Source organism: Pinus tabuliformis, chromosome 7, assembly GCF_031772625.1.
Source record: "Pinus tabuliformis cultivar Carrire ecotype Pingquan chromosome 7, CPIR1, whole genome shotgun sequence".
Taxonomy (NCBI): Eukaryota; Viridiplantae; Streptophyta; class Pinopsida; order Pinales; family Pinaceae; genus Pinus; species Pinus tabuliformis.
This window is the reverse complement of record NC_142293.1, coordinates 1,623,146,479-1,623,165,257: the sequence shown is the minus strand read 5'-3', so window position 1 is coordinate 1,623,165,257 and position 18,779 is coordinate 1,623,146,479. Positions and strand designations below refer to the sequence as shown.

The window sequence follows — 18,779 nt, the reverse complement described above, 5'->3', positions numbered from 1 at the left end:
AACATCGAGGAGAATTGACCCTGTGACCTCCCATTAGCAAGGTGCTTTAATGTCGAAATCCTCTCAAACTATATAATAACTCATAAAACAAATTACTATAAAACCAAATTTAAAAGAAAAGAAAATATATACATCTCCATATTAATAAAACTAAACAATTAATTAAATTACTTATTATTATTTTATTGCCTAAGGAGTGTAGAATAAACAATGATGGGGTGTACTATAAAGGCATTCTCTAATGTGGAGGTCACCGGTTTGAAATTCCGTGAGCAAAAAATACAACCATGTTAATCACTGCTGTGAGTGTAAAATAAACAACGATGAGATATAATGTTAAGACACTCTATGATGCGAAGTGATGAGATATAATGTTAAAACACTCCACAAACTCCATGAACAAAAAATACAACCATATTAATAACTTCTATAAACTAACAATCCCCCATAATTTTAACTAATTGAATACCCCTCCATCCCCATTTCTCAATCTAAAAATCTAAAAATTTAAACATATGGTAATCTCAAACATTACACAAACATACCCCTAATCTCAAACATTACACCACAAACATACCCCTTTAACGCGAAACTTTAAAATTGCCGTGTTAATATCTACCAAATCATGCTTAAAAATCAAAGTCACATTACAAGTAAACCAAGTTTTATTTGATTCACTTAAACCATGAAATGTATAAACAGTTACTACTTGGAAATCAGGAGATTAAAATCACGCGCATGAGACACAAAAATAACTGGCTGCGTGCAAAGCAAAGAAAATTCCGGCGAGATTATTTGCAGAGTATCCGGCGTTTCCTTGTAGGGTTTCAAAGCCCTCGGCTCTGTGAATAACTTGAGCGGGACTTATTCCGGTTGCTTATCATGCCGATCATCAGTGTCGGGCGGGATCGCCTGTTCAAAGCTCTGGGAAAGACTTACAGTAAGTATTTCGCTGTCAAATCATTTCACTTTAATTCGTAACAGTTCCTGCGTTGATTGTGATCTGCCCTTACGATGTCGCTACAAGTTGAAAATCAGGTCTTTAAACCAATCGTTTGATTTATTTCTATTTTCTTCACAGGTCAGGAACAATTTGAGGAACTCTGCTTTGACTTCGGAATTGAGCTGGACGATGTTGTAAGTAGCTAAATCTGTTTGGAGTTTGTTCTGGTTGTAATGTTCGTATATATATTTATTCTGTTTGGGAGATATTTAGAATTCTTTTTATTTTTGGTTTGAAATATGTATTTGCCATAACTTCAAAGTCGATTTGGGTTTACAGTGAAATTATATATTGCTTCATTATTTCGTTTTGTGTTTAAATGTTTATGGCAATGCACGTTTTGGGATTGCAGACAAGTGAGAAAGCCATAATCAGGAAAGAGAAACATTTGGACGAGGAAGCCACTGACGATGAAGAAGTCATATACAAGATAGAGATTCCTGCCAATCGGTAGGGAGCTAGAGCAAAACGGCTCTTAATATTCGTTTTTATTTATTTATATATTTTTAGAACTTGCTTTGAAAAACACGTTCCGTGATCGGGGTTGCACTGCAGAAGACAAGTTTCATTTGTCCTTGCACCCAGTCTCATCCCTTTCTGAAACCTGCCATTTACTTGGAGCAGAACACAATGAGAATGGAACTGCGGTAGAGTGCTTAGTACTCTATCTTCACCTGTAAATCCACGCCCCGTTTGCTAATGGCTCCTTTGATTGCTACCTGCACTGATTGTTATGAACACTACTATACATTACGTAAACATTTCTCTTCCAAGCAAACCTTGATGCTGTAAGACATGTAGAAACCAGTTTTAATGTCATATGCTATGGATTCATATATGTAAAAAAGAGATTTAGCCATGGCGGATTTGTGAATTTGAATGCCAACATTATAGCTCGTTCAATTCTACTCATTTGACTTTCACCCATTGAGTTGCAGAAACAATTATAGGCTAAGTGGCTGTGACCATGAGGAATTTAATCTGTCAGAGTCACAATTGAACCTGGGTAGGAGGATAACAACCTTTCAATTTGACTGCCCAAGCCATAGCTGTCTGCAAGAGCAAGTTCTGGTTTGGTTCTCTGAAGTGGAACAACAGATCACAGTCAATATGATAAAATCGAACGGCACAGTCATGTAATTTATGGATATCCCAGTTTAGTGATGATTAAGTAGAAACATTTTTCTGGTTGGTAAATGACCCTTTGTCAAGGAAGCGGGCTCTACCTTTGGCTTAGATGCCATGACTGAGGGACCAGGGTTATCTATTTCTTCAAAAACCACCCAGAACTTGCATCTGGCCTTGTCTGTTAAGTTACACTGCCTAGGTTAAATCATCTAGGCTCAATAAACATGATAGCACAACGATTAGCCACGTTAACGTGGCAGCATGTTCTCAGGGTAATTGAAATTGGGTCGCTCTGAAGAAAGCTCACTCGACTGACCAATTGGCCATGACCTGCTTGATGATGATTAAGTAGAAACATTAACGTTAAGGCTCAATTACAAAAAAAGGGGTCAGCCTTCGTTGCAGCCTATGCCCATTGAAATCTTTAACTCTTTGGATATGTACTTCCACTAGCTGATCTATGGAACATGCTAATTGTCTACTTCTGCAACAGATATCCGTACTGGATAAAATCCAGATTCCAAATAGAGTTTTTCTTGATTTTTGTCCAAGGAAAAATTGCCGTTTCTATTCAAGAGAGAAATTACACTCCTAATTTGCTGCAGCGCTTACAATGTATCAAACTAAAACAAACTCCAACTACATCTTCAGCTACATGGTTATGTATTAATACAGTCAGCAATAGTCCTTAACTATCTCTTCTACACATTTCTACAATAAACTGTGTCCACAGCTCCCGATAGAAAGCAAAAACATCACAATTTTATTCCCATTTAATGGCTATAAACTTCAAACTGCCATCTAAGATCGTTTTCCAGGCAGCATCAATTATAAATTGAATTCAGAGACGGGAATTAATCCATTTCTGCATTCTTGAAAGTCCACTTTTCCCTCTGCTCCCTTTTGTCCTTCCTGTGATAGGGCATCTGGCTCCACATTTTGCTTTCTATACACATGGATAAAGGAAATTTTCTCAAACAGGATTGCAAATTGATTTTATCTGTTCCTCAAGATGCTTTAGTTGTATATTTAGAAGCTGGCCTGTATATTCACTTAATCACCAGACTGGAATCATGTAGATCTATGACTGTTCCTTTTTTTTTCTATAACACATTTGAGAAGCAGCCGTAATGCTATAAGTTCTATGAAGTTATTGGATCCTGCACCAAGGCCCTATTTCATATTAACTGTGTGGTTCTCAGAAAAATACAATATACGACCAGCATTGCTGCCATTCTGCGTCCCTTACTTTGCTCCATCAAAAACCTCCCATACCTGATCTTTAGTGTGATCAAATTCATCAGCTATTTCTCTTCTCTGAGTCAGTTAGGTGATAGATACTGATTTTGTATCCAATCCAAGCATCAAAACCAACCCTAATTTGCTCAACTGCCCCAACCTTCCAAATCATCTAGTTAGTGATCACTGGGAACGCTTGGGCTAATGCCTTCCAGTGAGTGGATGCATTTTTTGTTGACATCCTTAAATTTTTGATCCAGTCTATTAATGTTCACGCTCTTACATATTTTTAGATGATGACATGTTTCCATAAACTTTCACAAGTAAGTACTCTCCATAAACTTGTCATTACCAACAATTTTCCCAAGAATATACTTTCTTGAAGCCCCAATTGCCTTTCTCCTTCTTTTGTTTGTTTGTCAAGTGGTCTGAGTTCATCATAGATTACATCAGGCTTGACCTGTGGCTTGAGAAATCGCGACCTAGGAGCATCTAAGCCGCCAAAATCACCCGGGGATTGCACCCGGCCTGGGCCACACCAGCCCTTAACATGACTGGATTTTTGCCCACGGAGTTTCGAACCAGTGACCTTCACATCACGGAGTGACTTAACAGTACACCTCATCACTATCTATTCTACATCCCGTGGGCAATTGCCTTTCTCCTTTGGCTTAGCAATTAGCTTCCATTTAACCAAAATACTGGGATGGAATCTAGTACTGACTTGACCAAAGTCATCCTGTGCCTATCGACAACCATCTATTACACCAATTATTTATTCTAGTCTCAATATTCTATATCAACAACCTTGCACTGATTATTTATTCTAGTCTCAATCTTCTATATCAAGCATACCCGATCTTTATTCCCATAAGCATTTGGGTGCAGAGGAACCCCAGGTATTTGAAGCCTGCTTGAAACTCAATGTGCTTAAAAGGGAATATTTGTAAAATGTCTTTCATGCGCCACATTCAGACCATCGAAAGGAATAGTAGATTTTATTACATTTATTTCTATACCTATTATAATGCTATAGAGAACTAGGATTTCTTTTAGCTTTTATGGTTCCCTTAGAGATCCATTAATAAACATTTGAACATCGTGAGTGGACAAAAGATGTGATAAGAAAAAGTCTCTCCCCACATTGACTCTTGTTATTGCTCCATCTTTCTTGGCCATTAATATTGTCCTACCTAATCTTTCTGTTATCATGAGAAACCAAAATGGGAAAGAAGGCATCCATGCTTCATACACCTTGTTAGTTTGAAAAACTTTGCTACTGACCTATAAAGTACAGGAAAGGTTATTGAAGTCAAACACCTGATTATCTATTTCACAAAAGGCAAGCAAAATTTCACATGAAATAACAGTTTGATATATATGTGCTTGGAGGTTTCCACAGTTATTCAAATTATATATATTCAACTGTGTATCTTGGGTGGTTAGGGAAGATGAATATTATCCTTCCCACTCGTGACAGAATGTCTTACGCTTGCTTACAGGCTAGAGTGTGAGGTGTTTGTTTTTAATGTAAAAAAAATAGTCTGATATGTAACTAACTTGACCTATCATATGCCTTATGTAGGTAGAGCATCATTACTAAAGCTGAAAAGTTTTTAGACTTTATAGTATCTGAACCCTCTTGTGTTGCCTGTATTGCATCATGACTCTGTCTTCTTGTCAGGAATTCAAATTGTTCCTGAGATATCGCCTTTTAAAAGATCTTTTTAATACTAACTGCCAATATTTTAGCCAAAATATATACAACTGCATAATGATATTGGCCTAAATTCATCAAAACTTGCTGTATTGTCCCTTAAGAGATCTTTTTCCACTGATTCATAAATACCTAGATGAAATTCAACTAGCCATCCATCTGGCCTAGGGCCTTTGTCTGTTTTGAAAGAAGTCTTCCATTAACATCTGATTTCCTTGTTCTATTATAAACCTGAGAAAAAATGATGGAATTTTCAGTTCTCCGCAATGTTAGTTCCCTATTAGGTTCTATAGAAATGATTTGGAAGAATAAAATCCCCATATATGCTATGTCCTGAAATGTTTTGGCCTTGCTTCCATCTATTCTTTTCATCTAACATGTAGTATTAACTCTCCTTCTATCTTTTTCATAATTAAAAAGAAATGCTTTCATCACCATTGTCCCACCATATACTCTTCATCCTTCAATCTGTCTCTCTTATCTCTGATAGCTTTTGTTGAGCACTTCCTAAATTCTTCAATCTCTCTTTTTTTTTCTTCATTGAATACGCTGGTTGCGTGTTGATCATGTTTGATGGTAATTGAGATTTCATTTATTTAATATCCTCGTTTCTATCTTGATATTTATTGGAGGCCCATGTTGCTACTGCCTTTTAACCTTCTTTAGGGCTTTAACAAATGGAAACTTGCTATATCCCTTGAAATAACATCATACCTAAGACATTCATCCTTTACAACCTTTAGAACATCTTCATCTAGCCATTCAAGGTTGAATTTAAAAGAGTTGTTGGCTTTCAATGTGTCTATCTATAAGATGATTGGATGATGGTCAAAACCACCTCCTACTAACGCTCATGATCTAAATTTGTTCCCTCATTTTGTACTCGAAAAATTCAGCTAATATGCCTTGCCTTGCCTGAACTCTCCAAACCTTTGATATATCATATATTCAACACGAGACACAACAACGTTGGAAACATGACACGAGGGACACGTTTTAAATATATATATATATGTAACACTGAAATATAGTTCCTAATCCATATTAAGTTACTGGAATATAGTATTAGTTTATTAATTTACTACATCAATGATGTTCATTGCTCACAGTTCAATGTTCATTCTTGAATTTTCATGTTATTAACTTATTAAACAGATTGAGAACCAAATCGAGGATCTCAACAGGGGCATTTTGCGTATTGCACATATGACATCAGACACTGATATTTTCTTTCTCGGCAGTTCTAGCTCTCTTGTTGACTAGTATATGAATATGACTTACTCAAGTTGCACATCCTGGAAAATGTGGGCAATTGCAAGACAGACTCAACTAGGTATAGCCCTATATATTTAAGTCAACTCTCTGTAGCCATTGAAATTTGCAATTAAAACAATACAATGGCTATATATGCATGCTTTCTTCATTGGTCAAACTTGGAGATATGCAGGGAGTCGAAAAATGTTTTGAACAATGGGAATTTGATGGCCTCTAAGTTATGATATCAGAGTGCCCAATATATTAATTGATGCCTATATCACAAAAGGAATGATTGAAAAGGCATGCCGTAGAGTCTTTCTTGAACATGTTTTAGAAAAAGGAGGAAAACCAAATTTCAAAACATGGGAAATGTTTGTGGATGGATATTTAGAGAACAATCAAATGAATCGAGCTATAGAGACCACGAAGAAAGCTATTTCAAAAGTTAAAATTTGTGAATGGCAGTCGGCACTTGAAAAGGCTCTTGAATACATTGATACAAATTATATTGGTATGGGCGTATGGAATACAAGAAAATTTTGACCTGGCCCCCACACGCTCAAAAACAAGAAATTTAAGCCCCAAACCATGAGCTCCAAACCATGAACACTATTATCCAGGACCCAGGTCGATGTGAAGTTGACAGTTGGGAATCGCTAAAGGAACTTCCAACACAACACAACAACGACTCCAACGAGCAAACAATGACCAAGTTCCAACACAGCAATGACGACGAAAAATGACCGAAAAAACCAAAAAAATGAACCATGTGCGGGCTTTATGAGTGATTTTTTGTGGGACACGTGTCCTAAGGGGAAAAACATTAGGGCACGTTTTTGCCACGTTGAAAACGCGTGTCATGATTGGAGGACACGATAAAAAATGTTTTGGACACGTTTTAGGTCGTATTTCGTGTCTGACACGTGAAATACGGGACACGTGACCCTGAGGGATGTGTCCTTTGACTGAGCATATACTTAATGTGAAATTTAAATCATCCCCTATTATGGCTTGATGTCTTATCCAAGTTTTGTGATCTTTGTTGGTTAATGGTCGTCCTTGGCAAAATCAAGGTCATGATCTTTAATAGGTTGAAACCCACCTTGTAATGGTATCATTTTTATTTTCGGGATATTGAGATTGATATCACCACTGCTTACACTTAGGTAGTTCTTTAGTTCTTAGGGCATATTTGGTTTGAGGAAATCCTGACAACCCTAGATTAACAAGGGCAATGGATCCCTTGCTCTTCTTGAGTTTTGTGGTTTTCGAAACCATTTTAATGGCATCTAGTCCAAGATGGATCTCATGGACATCCTCATTAGATGCACAATTCTTTATGGTTTGGAGATCTTTGGTTTAGTTTATTGGAGTTAGGGTGGGCAACAACAAAAAGAGTTTAGACTATCATGCTTTCTTGCATCATCAAATGCGAGAGGGCAGTTCCCTAGGTCATTATTCCAACAAAATTTGTGGCACTGTCCTTCAGGACTGAAACCATCTTCGGACTAGTTGCCCTTTTTCACCAAGTTTGGCATTTTGTAGAGTCCCCAGTTGGCAGGGATCACTATCCTTACTTCCTTGGAGGCCAGAACCACTGCTAGTTTATTTAATCAAGTGCCTTTCTATTTTATGGAGGCTACCTATCTACTTTAGTTGGTTGGTGTCTTGATAGATTACTTCCCTCCATTTAGTTATTCTCTTGAGATCCTTGGTCGACTCTTGCCAAATAGGTAGGAATTGAACAAAGTCATTAGACAATATGTTCAAGTTACTTGGGTTGACCCACTAGGCAAGCGAATACCCAATATGGCTTTCAATGTAGAGCACTTTTTGGAGTTGAGAGATGGCCTTATTGTTCGACAAGGAAAATCTTAGGGGCTAATATTTGTAGGTGGATGACTTCCATGCTTTTTCCAAAAAAAAGATTTGCCAATTTTAATTATTTTTAAAAAATAATTCACCCAAATTTTATACTATAAAATTATTTTATCTTAGAAATCGCCGAAGCCTATATAAAATCATTAGAAATTTGAACATTTTCTAAAGGTAACGCCAAAAGTTTTATAGTTTGCACATTAAGGACTAATAAGATTCGCCAAGGTTTCTAAACTTTGATGCATGTTATTTGAATCCTCCTTGGGTAGTTTCTAGTTGGTTATCACTGTCTTCATGTTAAAACATATCACTTGGGGAGATAGGATTCATAAGCACTATCATCACTTCATCTTTAGGTGCCCCACCTATTATGAGATTGTAGGATTTTTTTTTTTCCGTCTTTTCTAGTGCTCCTAGTAGACAAAATTACCAAGAGACATGCAAACAACAACACTACATCAATCATTATATTTGTGAGATTTTGGGAGGCCTTTTAGGCTTAACCAACAAGACCCTTATGGACATGTAGCTTTAGATCTTGGGATAGATAATACCGCAACAATGGTGGGGGCACATCCCCTACATCTCGGTTGCAAGTTGTAGTGCTCTGGCAATGAGATATATCTTAGATCAGATTCTAGCTCTTCTAGTTCTTTTGAGTAGACATATATCGAGAGTTATTTTCCTACAACATCAGATGGTAGTAGAGTTTGCATCAGGGGAGGTTGATCACCCCTTAGGTAAGCCATCCTCCCTTGATAGTTGGTCTTTTTATTTGGTTCTTCGAAGAACTTGCAGATATCTAGACTATTGTTTGTATCCCCAATCCATGCTTTGAGGATGGAGACTTTAGGCCTTTTACATCTTGGCTAGTTTTGCTTATGTTGTGTTTTTCTAGGAGCGACCTTTTCACTCCCACTGACCTATTTATGGTCATTTGTTGGATGTTAATAAAATTATCTTATCTATCAACTTCCTCCCTTACCCCATTGTTTCTTGCAATAATATACCTTTTGGGCTGTGTACTTCCACAAGCAAGACTAGGGCTAGCCTTTTGGAGGGGTTGCTCAAGCCTCTAAGATTTAGGGATACAATAATCATGTGTTAACCCTAGAGGAGCTTTGTTTGCCTCTAAGGACCCCTTTAATGGACTTTTGTTTCCCTTGCCTAGTCTCTTTCAAAATATTCTCTTGGGCATTGTGTAGATTTGATTTTCTACCTAAGTTATTTGAGTGAATTTCCTTTACAAGATCAAACCATGAGAGCCCCCTCAATTTGTTCATCAATATTTTGACTCTCTCTCTTTATAGACCTTAAATATCTTGATTTTCATTGATTGTTGAGTTATTCCTCTAAGCTAGAGTTTGAAGTGCTTGTCTCAATATTTGATATAACCCTGCACCCCTCTTCCTCTTCATTTTTTGGTCAAATATTGATGTCCTTGGTTGGTTTTTTCTTTACAACCTTAGCTCCAACAAGATTTACCCCTCTACGTGCATCCTACCCACTTTTGAAAGAGACGTCGAAGACCCTTTGTACCCTAAATCAAAATGACCATCTTTTGAATGAATGGAAAGATTTGATTTATAAGAATTTGACTTACCAAAGATGCGTTCAGGTGGAATGCCCCATGTCCTCTTTTTCGTTGATCTTCATCCCTTCTTGATGAACTCGAGGTTTCAAGGCCCGAGTAAATTCATCCATCCACTCTGAAAGATGATTGGAGTTCCTCAGTAACCCCCCCTTCTCCTTTTTCTGAGTTTCAATGGAATGCGGTTGCCCAACATTAATACTTATTCTGATTTTTGCCGTCTCCCATATTGTAGACTTAACCCTTTACTTCCTTCTGACAGGGATTTTTGTTTTCCACATCTGCTTTGAAAACATATAGCTACAATCAGGATGGCATCTCACATAATGGAATGGGATTTTCATGTGATCTATAATCCACCTATGAGATTTTGTCTCCATTACCAATTCTATTCCATAAGGAAGCCCTACATTAAGTCGACTTCCGCATAAATTCTGGCTATAGGTCGGTGCATGCTTGTTTTATATGAATTGTCTAAATCTAGGGTCTTGATATTGTCATTGTTATTCAAGTGGTAGCCCTAGTAACTTTGTTCAAGGTGGTTGCTTTGTTATCGGCTTTGACCTGGGATCAAAGTATGGGTGCCATTTCAACAAAGGCAGAATGGTTGGACCCCCAAGATCACTTCTTCCTCAAAATCTTGACCACATCTCCTTTTGACCATAGAATAAAACCTAAGCATCCCCTCGGCATCATGACCCAGGGGAATACCCAGGATTGGATTCTAGTGAACCCTCATCCTTTTGATTAAGGTTTCTCTGGCTCTTTGTGTATCGTGATCATTGGCTATTAAGGCTAATCTCTAGTTTTCCAAAATTTACATTAGATAGAATCTAGATGCCCTTTCCCTACCACCATTTTCACCAAATCCTTTCTCATTTTTACGTATCTGTTGGCCTCTTTTGAAATTTGCTACCACTTCCTGCTTCCCATTTCTTATTGTCCTCCTAGGTACACTTAGCAACCCTATGTCAAGGCTTGTTTCAACAAAGTTACAAAACCTAGGCCCTTAAGTGCCTCGTCTGCGCCCTACTGTGTTGGAACTTGGGAAATAATTACTGGACTGAAACTCCTGGTCTATGATGTTCAATTTCCTTCCTCTGGTGTGAATGAAGACCTCCATTAAATCCCCCTTCCTTGCACAGGCCTCCCTTAGTGATTGCATTAAAACCCTTGTCTGAATTTCTGATCGCATCTGTCTTACATTCATTGCCTCTGACACCGTTAGCTTCATAGCAAAAATTAGACTTGATTTGTCTGCCAAATAGAGCTCCCTTTGTGTGAGACTTTTTATCATGTACATGCATGTCAATTGTATCCTCATATTTTGAAGAAATCTATCTCACAATGTTTGGTTCTTATTGCCTAGAAAGCATTGAAAGAGGCAATAGTATCCACACCCATACCACTATCGGTAACCTGGTAAGTCAGGTACATGCTTCAGCAGTAGAATGGAATTGTGATTGCTAGAGTGGTCTGGGGGTATAATGAGATGTTGTCAATCTAGCTGGACCCTATTCTTTTGCATATGTGTAACAGAATACCAGAAGACATAATGCCAATTTGTAGAATGTTTTCCTCTTGCCTCCAGTGTAGCTGTATTAACACTTCTTATTGCAATTTTTGCCTCCATTGTAGTTGCTCCAAGATTGATAATGTGATTTTCCTTCGCCGTCTCCACTTGTTTAACAGCAGAGCCTGGTAGAACTCAGTGCTTTAGCAAATCAATTTCAAAATTTTTACAGGGCTCGCAATGAAACTGTCTGTATTTGCTTTCCAAGTTGCATCTCTTATCCTTTAGCTGGTTTCGACATATAGTATCCTGTAAGTCATTTGGTATCCAGATTTTTCTATTGGAAATAATGTTGAATTCGATCCATTAACTTCTGAGCACGTGTAGGGACCTTTTACATATCCACTGCTGATTGAAGGAAGCCTAGACAGCTGAAGGTTTCATGATTTTTTTTAGGATAAATATGTTTGTCATATTACCAACTACTAGTTTTTATTTGATCCTCCTTTCACTTGTTAAAAGCCAATGTTAAAAATAGAGTATTTAAAAAGCTTTATCAGCCATAGGATGTTTATGTGGGATTTAACAAGCACAAAGCCAAAGAATGTTTGAACTGTGGATACTCTTTTCTGTTTTTGCAGCTATGATCTACTATGTCTTGAAGGACTTGCTCAAGCATTACGCATATTTATTGGCAAAGATGAGGTTCCAGACTATAAAGTTCGGGACTTACCAGTCAGTTCTATGCTGAAGATGCACGTAAAACCTGAGGTATGAAAACGAATTCCCAAATATTCAGCAAATAATGGGCTAATATCTCATAATTTGTTTATGGTGGCAGACATCCTGGATACGACCTTTTGTTGTTTGTGCCGTATTGAGGGGAATCACATTTGATGAAGCTAGGTACAATAGCTTTATTGATCTTCAAGACAAGCTCCATCAGAATTTGTGCAGGTACTTGGTTTTCCCTTTGATTTGTGCACTTCTTGTAACTTGGCAGCAATGGTCTTGGAAATTGCAAATAATATGAACAAGGAACAGGTTGTACTGCAATCTTAAATACAACAATGTTGGTTTTGCATGGTAGACCAGCTTTCTGAAACCTGAGTATGACTTTTATAAGTATTTGGTTTCATCTTTAATAGAGCACTTTATATATTGGTTTGACAGTCAGAGATTTGCTATTTCTGTTACTTTAAATGAGCTATTCTGTTGATTCTCATGTTCTTGTTAAATGGGATCTTTGTTTGCATGAAAGTTTGAAGCTATCAGCGGCTTTTACAATCATATAATTGCTTGCTCATTGTTTTGTTACCAGTACAATTATATGATGGGTGCATTGCAGGAAGGTGGGAAGTTTTTGTTTTCTGTTTAATTGTCACCTTGATTGGAGGAATGACTGCATATATCCGAAATAAATGGGTTTTGGATTTGACCACTTCCATAATTTCAGGAAATAGGATACATCTGTAATCATTGTTATATGATTTTAAAGATACAAAGAAAATTTGAAAATTTCAGAGGATGTGTGAGAGGATGGTCTGTGCTACAGCCTCTTTAGAATTTGATATACCACCTGCTCCTCATCTTTCATCAATGTTGACATTAACGAGGGTCATAGATGTTCTTCATCCTTAAATCCATAGAAAACCTCCTTGCTTGGTGTTGTCATAGAAGAAATTGGTATTTTAATGACTTTTATCCAATGGAGTAGCTCTACTCTTCATGTCCCAGTTGGCTTTATCCTTGTCCACCAATTTCCTCGTTGGGGTTCCAATTCTTTAATTCTTACATTGTCATCGTTAGAGAAAACTTATCCTTATTAGAATTAGACAGCTTCAACAAAATGGCTCTATTTAGCCTTTAGAAATTTGGTAAAATTTTCATTTTCCATCCAAAATGGATTCAACTTGAAAGGACTTGCCAATTTTTGATCATCCTTCTCAATTTGAAACAAGGGAGATGGTTAAATATGTTGAAAATAGTACCAAGGAGAGGTGTTACTAGGCTTTTATCCCTTTTAGCCCAGTGAGCACATTAATGACTTTTGTATTGTTGATATTTATGAGTTATATTAATGTCATGGTAGGAAAAAGTACTTTTAGTCACTTGTATTTTATAAAGTGACTTTATGTGAAAAAGTACTAAGTGTACTTTTTTAATATTAAAGTGAGGTGAAAAATCACTTTATAAGAAAAATTAGAAAAATGTACAAAAATTGAAAAAGGTACTAGGAGACTTTTAAGTGATGGAGGCAATGTATGAGGGGGGGTCATTTGGGAGAAATGATCGCAATCACACATCTTGAGATTTGAGGATGAAATATCAGCCATTGGATCTTACTTTTAGGGATTCAATCTGCCCCAAGGAGATAAGAGGAAAAGGGAAACTCATTCTTCACTACTTCACACTTGAGAGAGCACGAGGAGAAGAGAGGAGAGGAGGCACAATTTTCAAGGAGTAGATGCACAAAATCTAGGAGAGAGACTGCATGAATTTTGAGGAGGATAGCAGTGTGGAAATCGAGGCAGGAGGCATGAAAATCAAGAGCAGACCAACACGAAATTTGAGGAACAACGCTGGTCTGGCTTGAAATTTGAGGCATGAATTTCAGGACTGTCAGTTACAGGCAACACAATTTTCAAAGCAAGTTTCAGTTGCTGTTTGGCACAATTTTCGAGGAGGTAGAGCCAGCCTTTTTTTGTACAGATTTCGTGGCAGATTCTGGGCACAAATTGGTGCTGAGAGAGGAAAAATGCAGAAATTTTGGGCACAAAAATCTGTGAAAATCTGATTTGTCAGTGGGCACAAATTTCCAGAATTTGTACATTTAATGCTACAGCAAAAAGGGAGATAAGTACTGTGTTTTTATGTACTTATTTTACAATTTCTCAAGCAATAAAATCCTCCTTTGAAGACCGGTTTTCCCCAAGAGGCTGTGGGGTTTTTCCGGGGTCAGTTTGACCAAAAACAAGTGTCTCTTATGTGTTGAATGCTTGCATTAATTATCAGCTGTTAGGAAAGTGACAAAGAGTAGAAACAATCTTTATGTTTGCAATAAATGCATTCTGAAATTTATATCAGCATGTCAAAACATGTGGGTTGGGCCTAAATAAACACATGCAAAATTGTAAACTGGATTAAGGGTGCAGGGCATTTAATTTCTACATGGTATCATAGCAAAGTTGAGGCTCAGATCTCCAATTTCATTCAGCTGATAAAGAGGGCAGCAAGCATTAAATTCTGCAAACAATGAACCAAAACCTTTGAAACTTTGTCAAAAACCCAAAGACTTCAGCAGTTCAAAGAGAGGAAGGTTCTAACTCTCATAGATTTGCTCCACATCGCTGGTTGTGGGGTCATGGCTACAAGGTTGAGAGTAGAGGACAAATTGGTAGGGACTGAAAACTTTGGCCCATAGAAGGAGAAAATTATGCTTTTACTAGAGGAAGTTGAAGTGTGAGATGTTGTTGAATCAACTATGCAAACACCCATTGATCCAGCTTAGTTGGTGGAGTTCAACAAGAAGAATGTGAAGGCAAAGAGGATCCTTCTAGATACCATCAAGGACCATTTATTCCCGCATGTCTCTAAGATGAGTTTGCTTATTAGTTGTGGGAGTCCTTGGTCTCTTTACATCAGAGTAATAATGAGAACAAGAAGATGGTGTTGCGAAAAAGGCTACGCAACACCAAGATGACCAAGACTGACAGTGTGACCTCTTCCTCACCAGAGTGATCCGAACTTAAACAAGAACGCAACAACTTACAAATATAATTATAAACATAGAAATGCAGTAGAAAGACACTTCATTTCATTAATAGAAAAATATTGAACTATGCTTACAAACAGAATGGAAATAAGATAGCTTGGGCGATGGTAGCTTATCTTTGAGAAGAGATGTGGCGGCTACATTCCTCAGAATTATGTTACAATGAGGCTAAAGGGCCTATTTATTATTGGAAAACATGATAAAACCCTAAACAACCAAAACCATAACCCAATGAGATGTAACACCAAGAGTTTGTGGGTCCCGTTGGGGTTAGTTGGGCAGCCAACTTCCCGGGGTCGTAACTTGGTCATATTATCTCTGTTTAGCGTGTACAATACCTTGTTGGAAAGGTCTCTATGAGTACTACAAGTTTTGCTGTAGGCCACTACCTATGGCTACGGGTTTGCCGCGGACCCCAAAAAAACACCGTTTAGGGGGTCAAAACTGCTCCGGAAGTTCAGGACCCAAAAAATTGCTAAAAATAGTAAATGCTAAAATGAACAAGGAAACAAATGAAACTCACTGGAGGGTCTAGGTGGAATAGGCGGGTGGCCACCAATATCCACCCAAATCATTCCTCCTCCCTTAGGAAGCAATGGTCCCCATTGCATGCAGAGCCTCCATGAGGTGAGGAAATTTTTGTTGAACCTAGTCCCTGGTGAACCACTTGCCTTGGTGAAGGAGTTGGCTTGCTTTGACAACTCGATATAGCTGTATCCTCTGTTGGCGAGTGTTCTTGATTTGTGTGCTCATGATCTAATCAGTTGTGGTCTGTTCATGCAGTTCGGGTTGAGCTCTATTGGTGTGAGCTGTTCTGGAATGTCAAATGTGTCCAACAATGGTGGAAAGTATGGTCGAAGGCGATCTACATTGAACACTGGGTGCAGACCAAGGAACAGTGGGATGCTGAGCTCGAAGGCATTGTCACCAACGACCTTGGTGATGGTGTATGGCCCATATTGGAGCAGGCGAAGCTTGCGGTGGGGTCCAGCAAGGCGCTCCTTTTGCAAATGTAGCCAAACTTTGTCGCCCACCTGGAACTTGTGCGACACTCGATGCTGATCATGGCGCTGCTTGTACTTAGCATTGGCTCTGTCCAATATATCATGGACCTGCTGGCGAATGTGTTGAATGCGCTCAATGAAGTTGTTAGCCCTTTCAGCTTTGGACTGAATATGAGCCGAATCTACCTGAGTGGCTGCAAATGGTATGGCCACATCAATGGGGCATAATGGTTGAAATCCCAACCCTACTTGAAAGGGGCTGTTTCTTGTTGAGCCGTGGAGAGCTCTGTTGTAGCTGTGTTTGACATAGGGGAGACTTTCATCTCACATGTGTGGATGCTTTGATTTGTACATGTGCATAATGTGTACGATCATCCTGTTGACAACCTTTGTTTGGCCATCAGTTTGGGGATGGAAAGCCGTGGACTTCGTAATTTTTGTATCCAACATCGACTAGAGACTTGACTAAAATGCACTCAGGAACCCCATTAAAAATATTAATTATTTTAATAAAATACAATTCGGGTGGAATTTCACCAAACGATTTTTGGGTCTTGGAGACCTCATGTGTTCTAGCCCCTCCACAAAATTTCAGAGCTAGAGCACATTTGATGCTACCCAAAAATCAATAGTAAACAAGGTACCCAAACCTCTGAACCATAAAGATTTGTGGGCTGGATAAGGAAATCCATAAGAGACATCTTCGACAAAATGTCCTGTAAACAATGTGATTGAGAACAAAATTTTAATTCTGTAGGAGTTTGCATTGGAACGTGCGGGCTATGAGATAAAAAACACCTTGTTGAACTTCACAAATTACAATCATAACATCACTATTGTATTCATCATGAAAGGGTTGTGCCTTCTTGTTAAAAGACTTAAGGTATTCAATCTCCATAGCATCAGACTTCTCTAAAGGAACTTTTGAGCCTTAAGAGCAAGACCTTCATATAGCAGACACAACATATCATTTTTGGAACTAATTGGGTGCTTTGTCCTCCACTCGACTCTACATTTTCTATGCACATATTGCTATGATAAATTTTCATAAATTCAACATTTTTCACCTAAAGGACATTCACATACTTGATCATCTATGTGTAATTCCATTTCTTTGAAGTTATCTCCTTTGAATTGATTAAACTCTTAATTCTATTTATACCAATATGTGCACATTGGACAATTAACCAGATTCTTGAAACTTAGATCAAAGTTCAAGAATTTACCCACACTATTGCCTGTAGCCCTCAAAGGGTGCCAAGTGCACAATTCCAACTGAAGCGTTGACAACTTGACCTAGATGTGTTGTACCATTGCATCTTTTAACTTGTAGAACGAAATACAGGGATTGCCATTTCAGAGAGAGAATCACAATCTCCTAGTACCACCATAGGTTGAAGATCTTGTTAGCATCCTCTTTAGTTTGATATACAAATTCCCACCAACCTTTGGTTAAAATATGGTAATTTGGGATATATCCAAAACCCTAAAACTAGAACTCGGTAATCTGTTAGAAAAGTCACCTATCTAAAATAAGACATCCAAAGAATCATCGAACAATGTCTCCCTTTTGCAAATCTCATCATAACATCCTCCCCAAGGCTATTTTTTTCCTTTTTGCAGTGTGAAGCAACTTGTCATTTAGTATATTTCAAGTGACCATGGACTAATGCCTTTAATATTTGATCCTTCTCGGTTGTCCCTCCTAACAAAAGGTGACTGACATGAACTTATCTGTTTCCCCATCAACTATTGACCTCCCATTGGACAACAAACCCTAGAAGACTAGTTTTAGAACTGTGGTTCTCACAAAACAAGGCAAATCCAAATTGTAAGATGGCTTTGCCCTAGGAATGAATACATTAATGCTTTGTTCATCCTTCGATAAATCTCTTTTTTCGATTGTGGAGGCTAAATCTAGGCCTATAATAAGATTGCCCTTGACTCTAATGGAGAAACCACAATTCAAATTTACATCATCTTAAGGTCAAAAGGCTGAAAAATTCTTTGTTTTCCACATATCTTTAGAATAACTGACAGCTTCCTCATCCTCTGTTTTGGAATTGGGATGTCTCTGACTTCATTTGTAATTCAACTAATTTTCATTTTTTTGTTTAATTAAATCTCTTGGGTTATTGTTATAGTTTTTGGTGATGAGAGCCATAGAAAGCCTCTCTCTCTCTCTTAATATCTAAAGGTGAGAGAAAAGAGGGAACAGGAAGACTGAATTTTGTCCATAAAATGAAATCTCACCAAAAAATCTAACTTGGGTCTCCCATAGAAGGGGGCTCCTTGGCTTTATTGTCTAGTTGGATTCAATTTTCCTCAGGATTAACAAAAAGTGGTGCTTTTGACAGAATATATTTGACTTGAGTAGTGGTTGAGATTGGTATGATAGGCATGCACAAAACTTTGCTTTCAAATTCATGAAGGATGTAATGTTAGAATCTTTTATTCTCTCAGATATATAAGAAACACACAATTATGTATTATATTATTGTTCTTTTTACATTTTTGATTTAAATAGAAAGTATCATCTCTTTAATAGCAGAACTTGACATTGATGCGTGTCATGATTTTATTCATGAATCTGATTTTTATTGTCATTTAATTTTAACTCAAAATGTTAATATTTGTGATTGATCTTTAATTGTCCATGCTTGAGAATCTAATT

At 37.7% G+C, this 18,779-nt stretch overlaps 1 protein-coding gene across 1 annotated transcript in view; it reads left to right on the top strand.

The window, feature by feature from the left end:
• Positions 1-704: 704 nt before the first annotated feature.
• Positions 705-18,779, top strand: part of LOC149254450 (tRNA synthetase beta subunit family protein) — a 65,432-nt gene continuing 47,357 nt past the window's right edge. Inside the window, exons 1-5 of the mRNA XM_089460160.1 lie at positions 705-940; positions 1,082-1,137; positions 1,356-1,453; positions 11,968-12,097; positions 12,168-12,283. Of these exons, the coding sequence (XP_089316286.1) occupies positions 883-940; positions 1,082-1,137; positions 1,356-1,453; positions 11,968-12,097; positions 12,168-12,283 (458 nt within the window). The 5' untranslated portion in view covers positions 705-882. The remainder of the gene's footprint in view (positions 941-1,081; positions 1,138-1,355; positions 1,454-11,967; positions 12,098-12,167; positions 12,284-18,779) is intronic.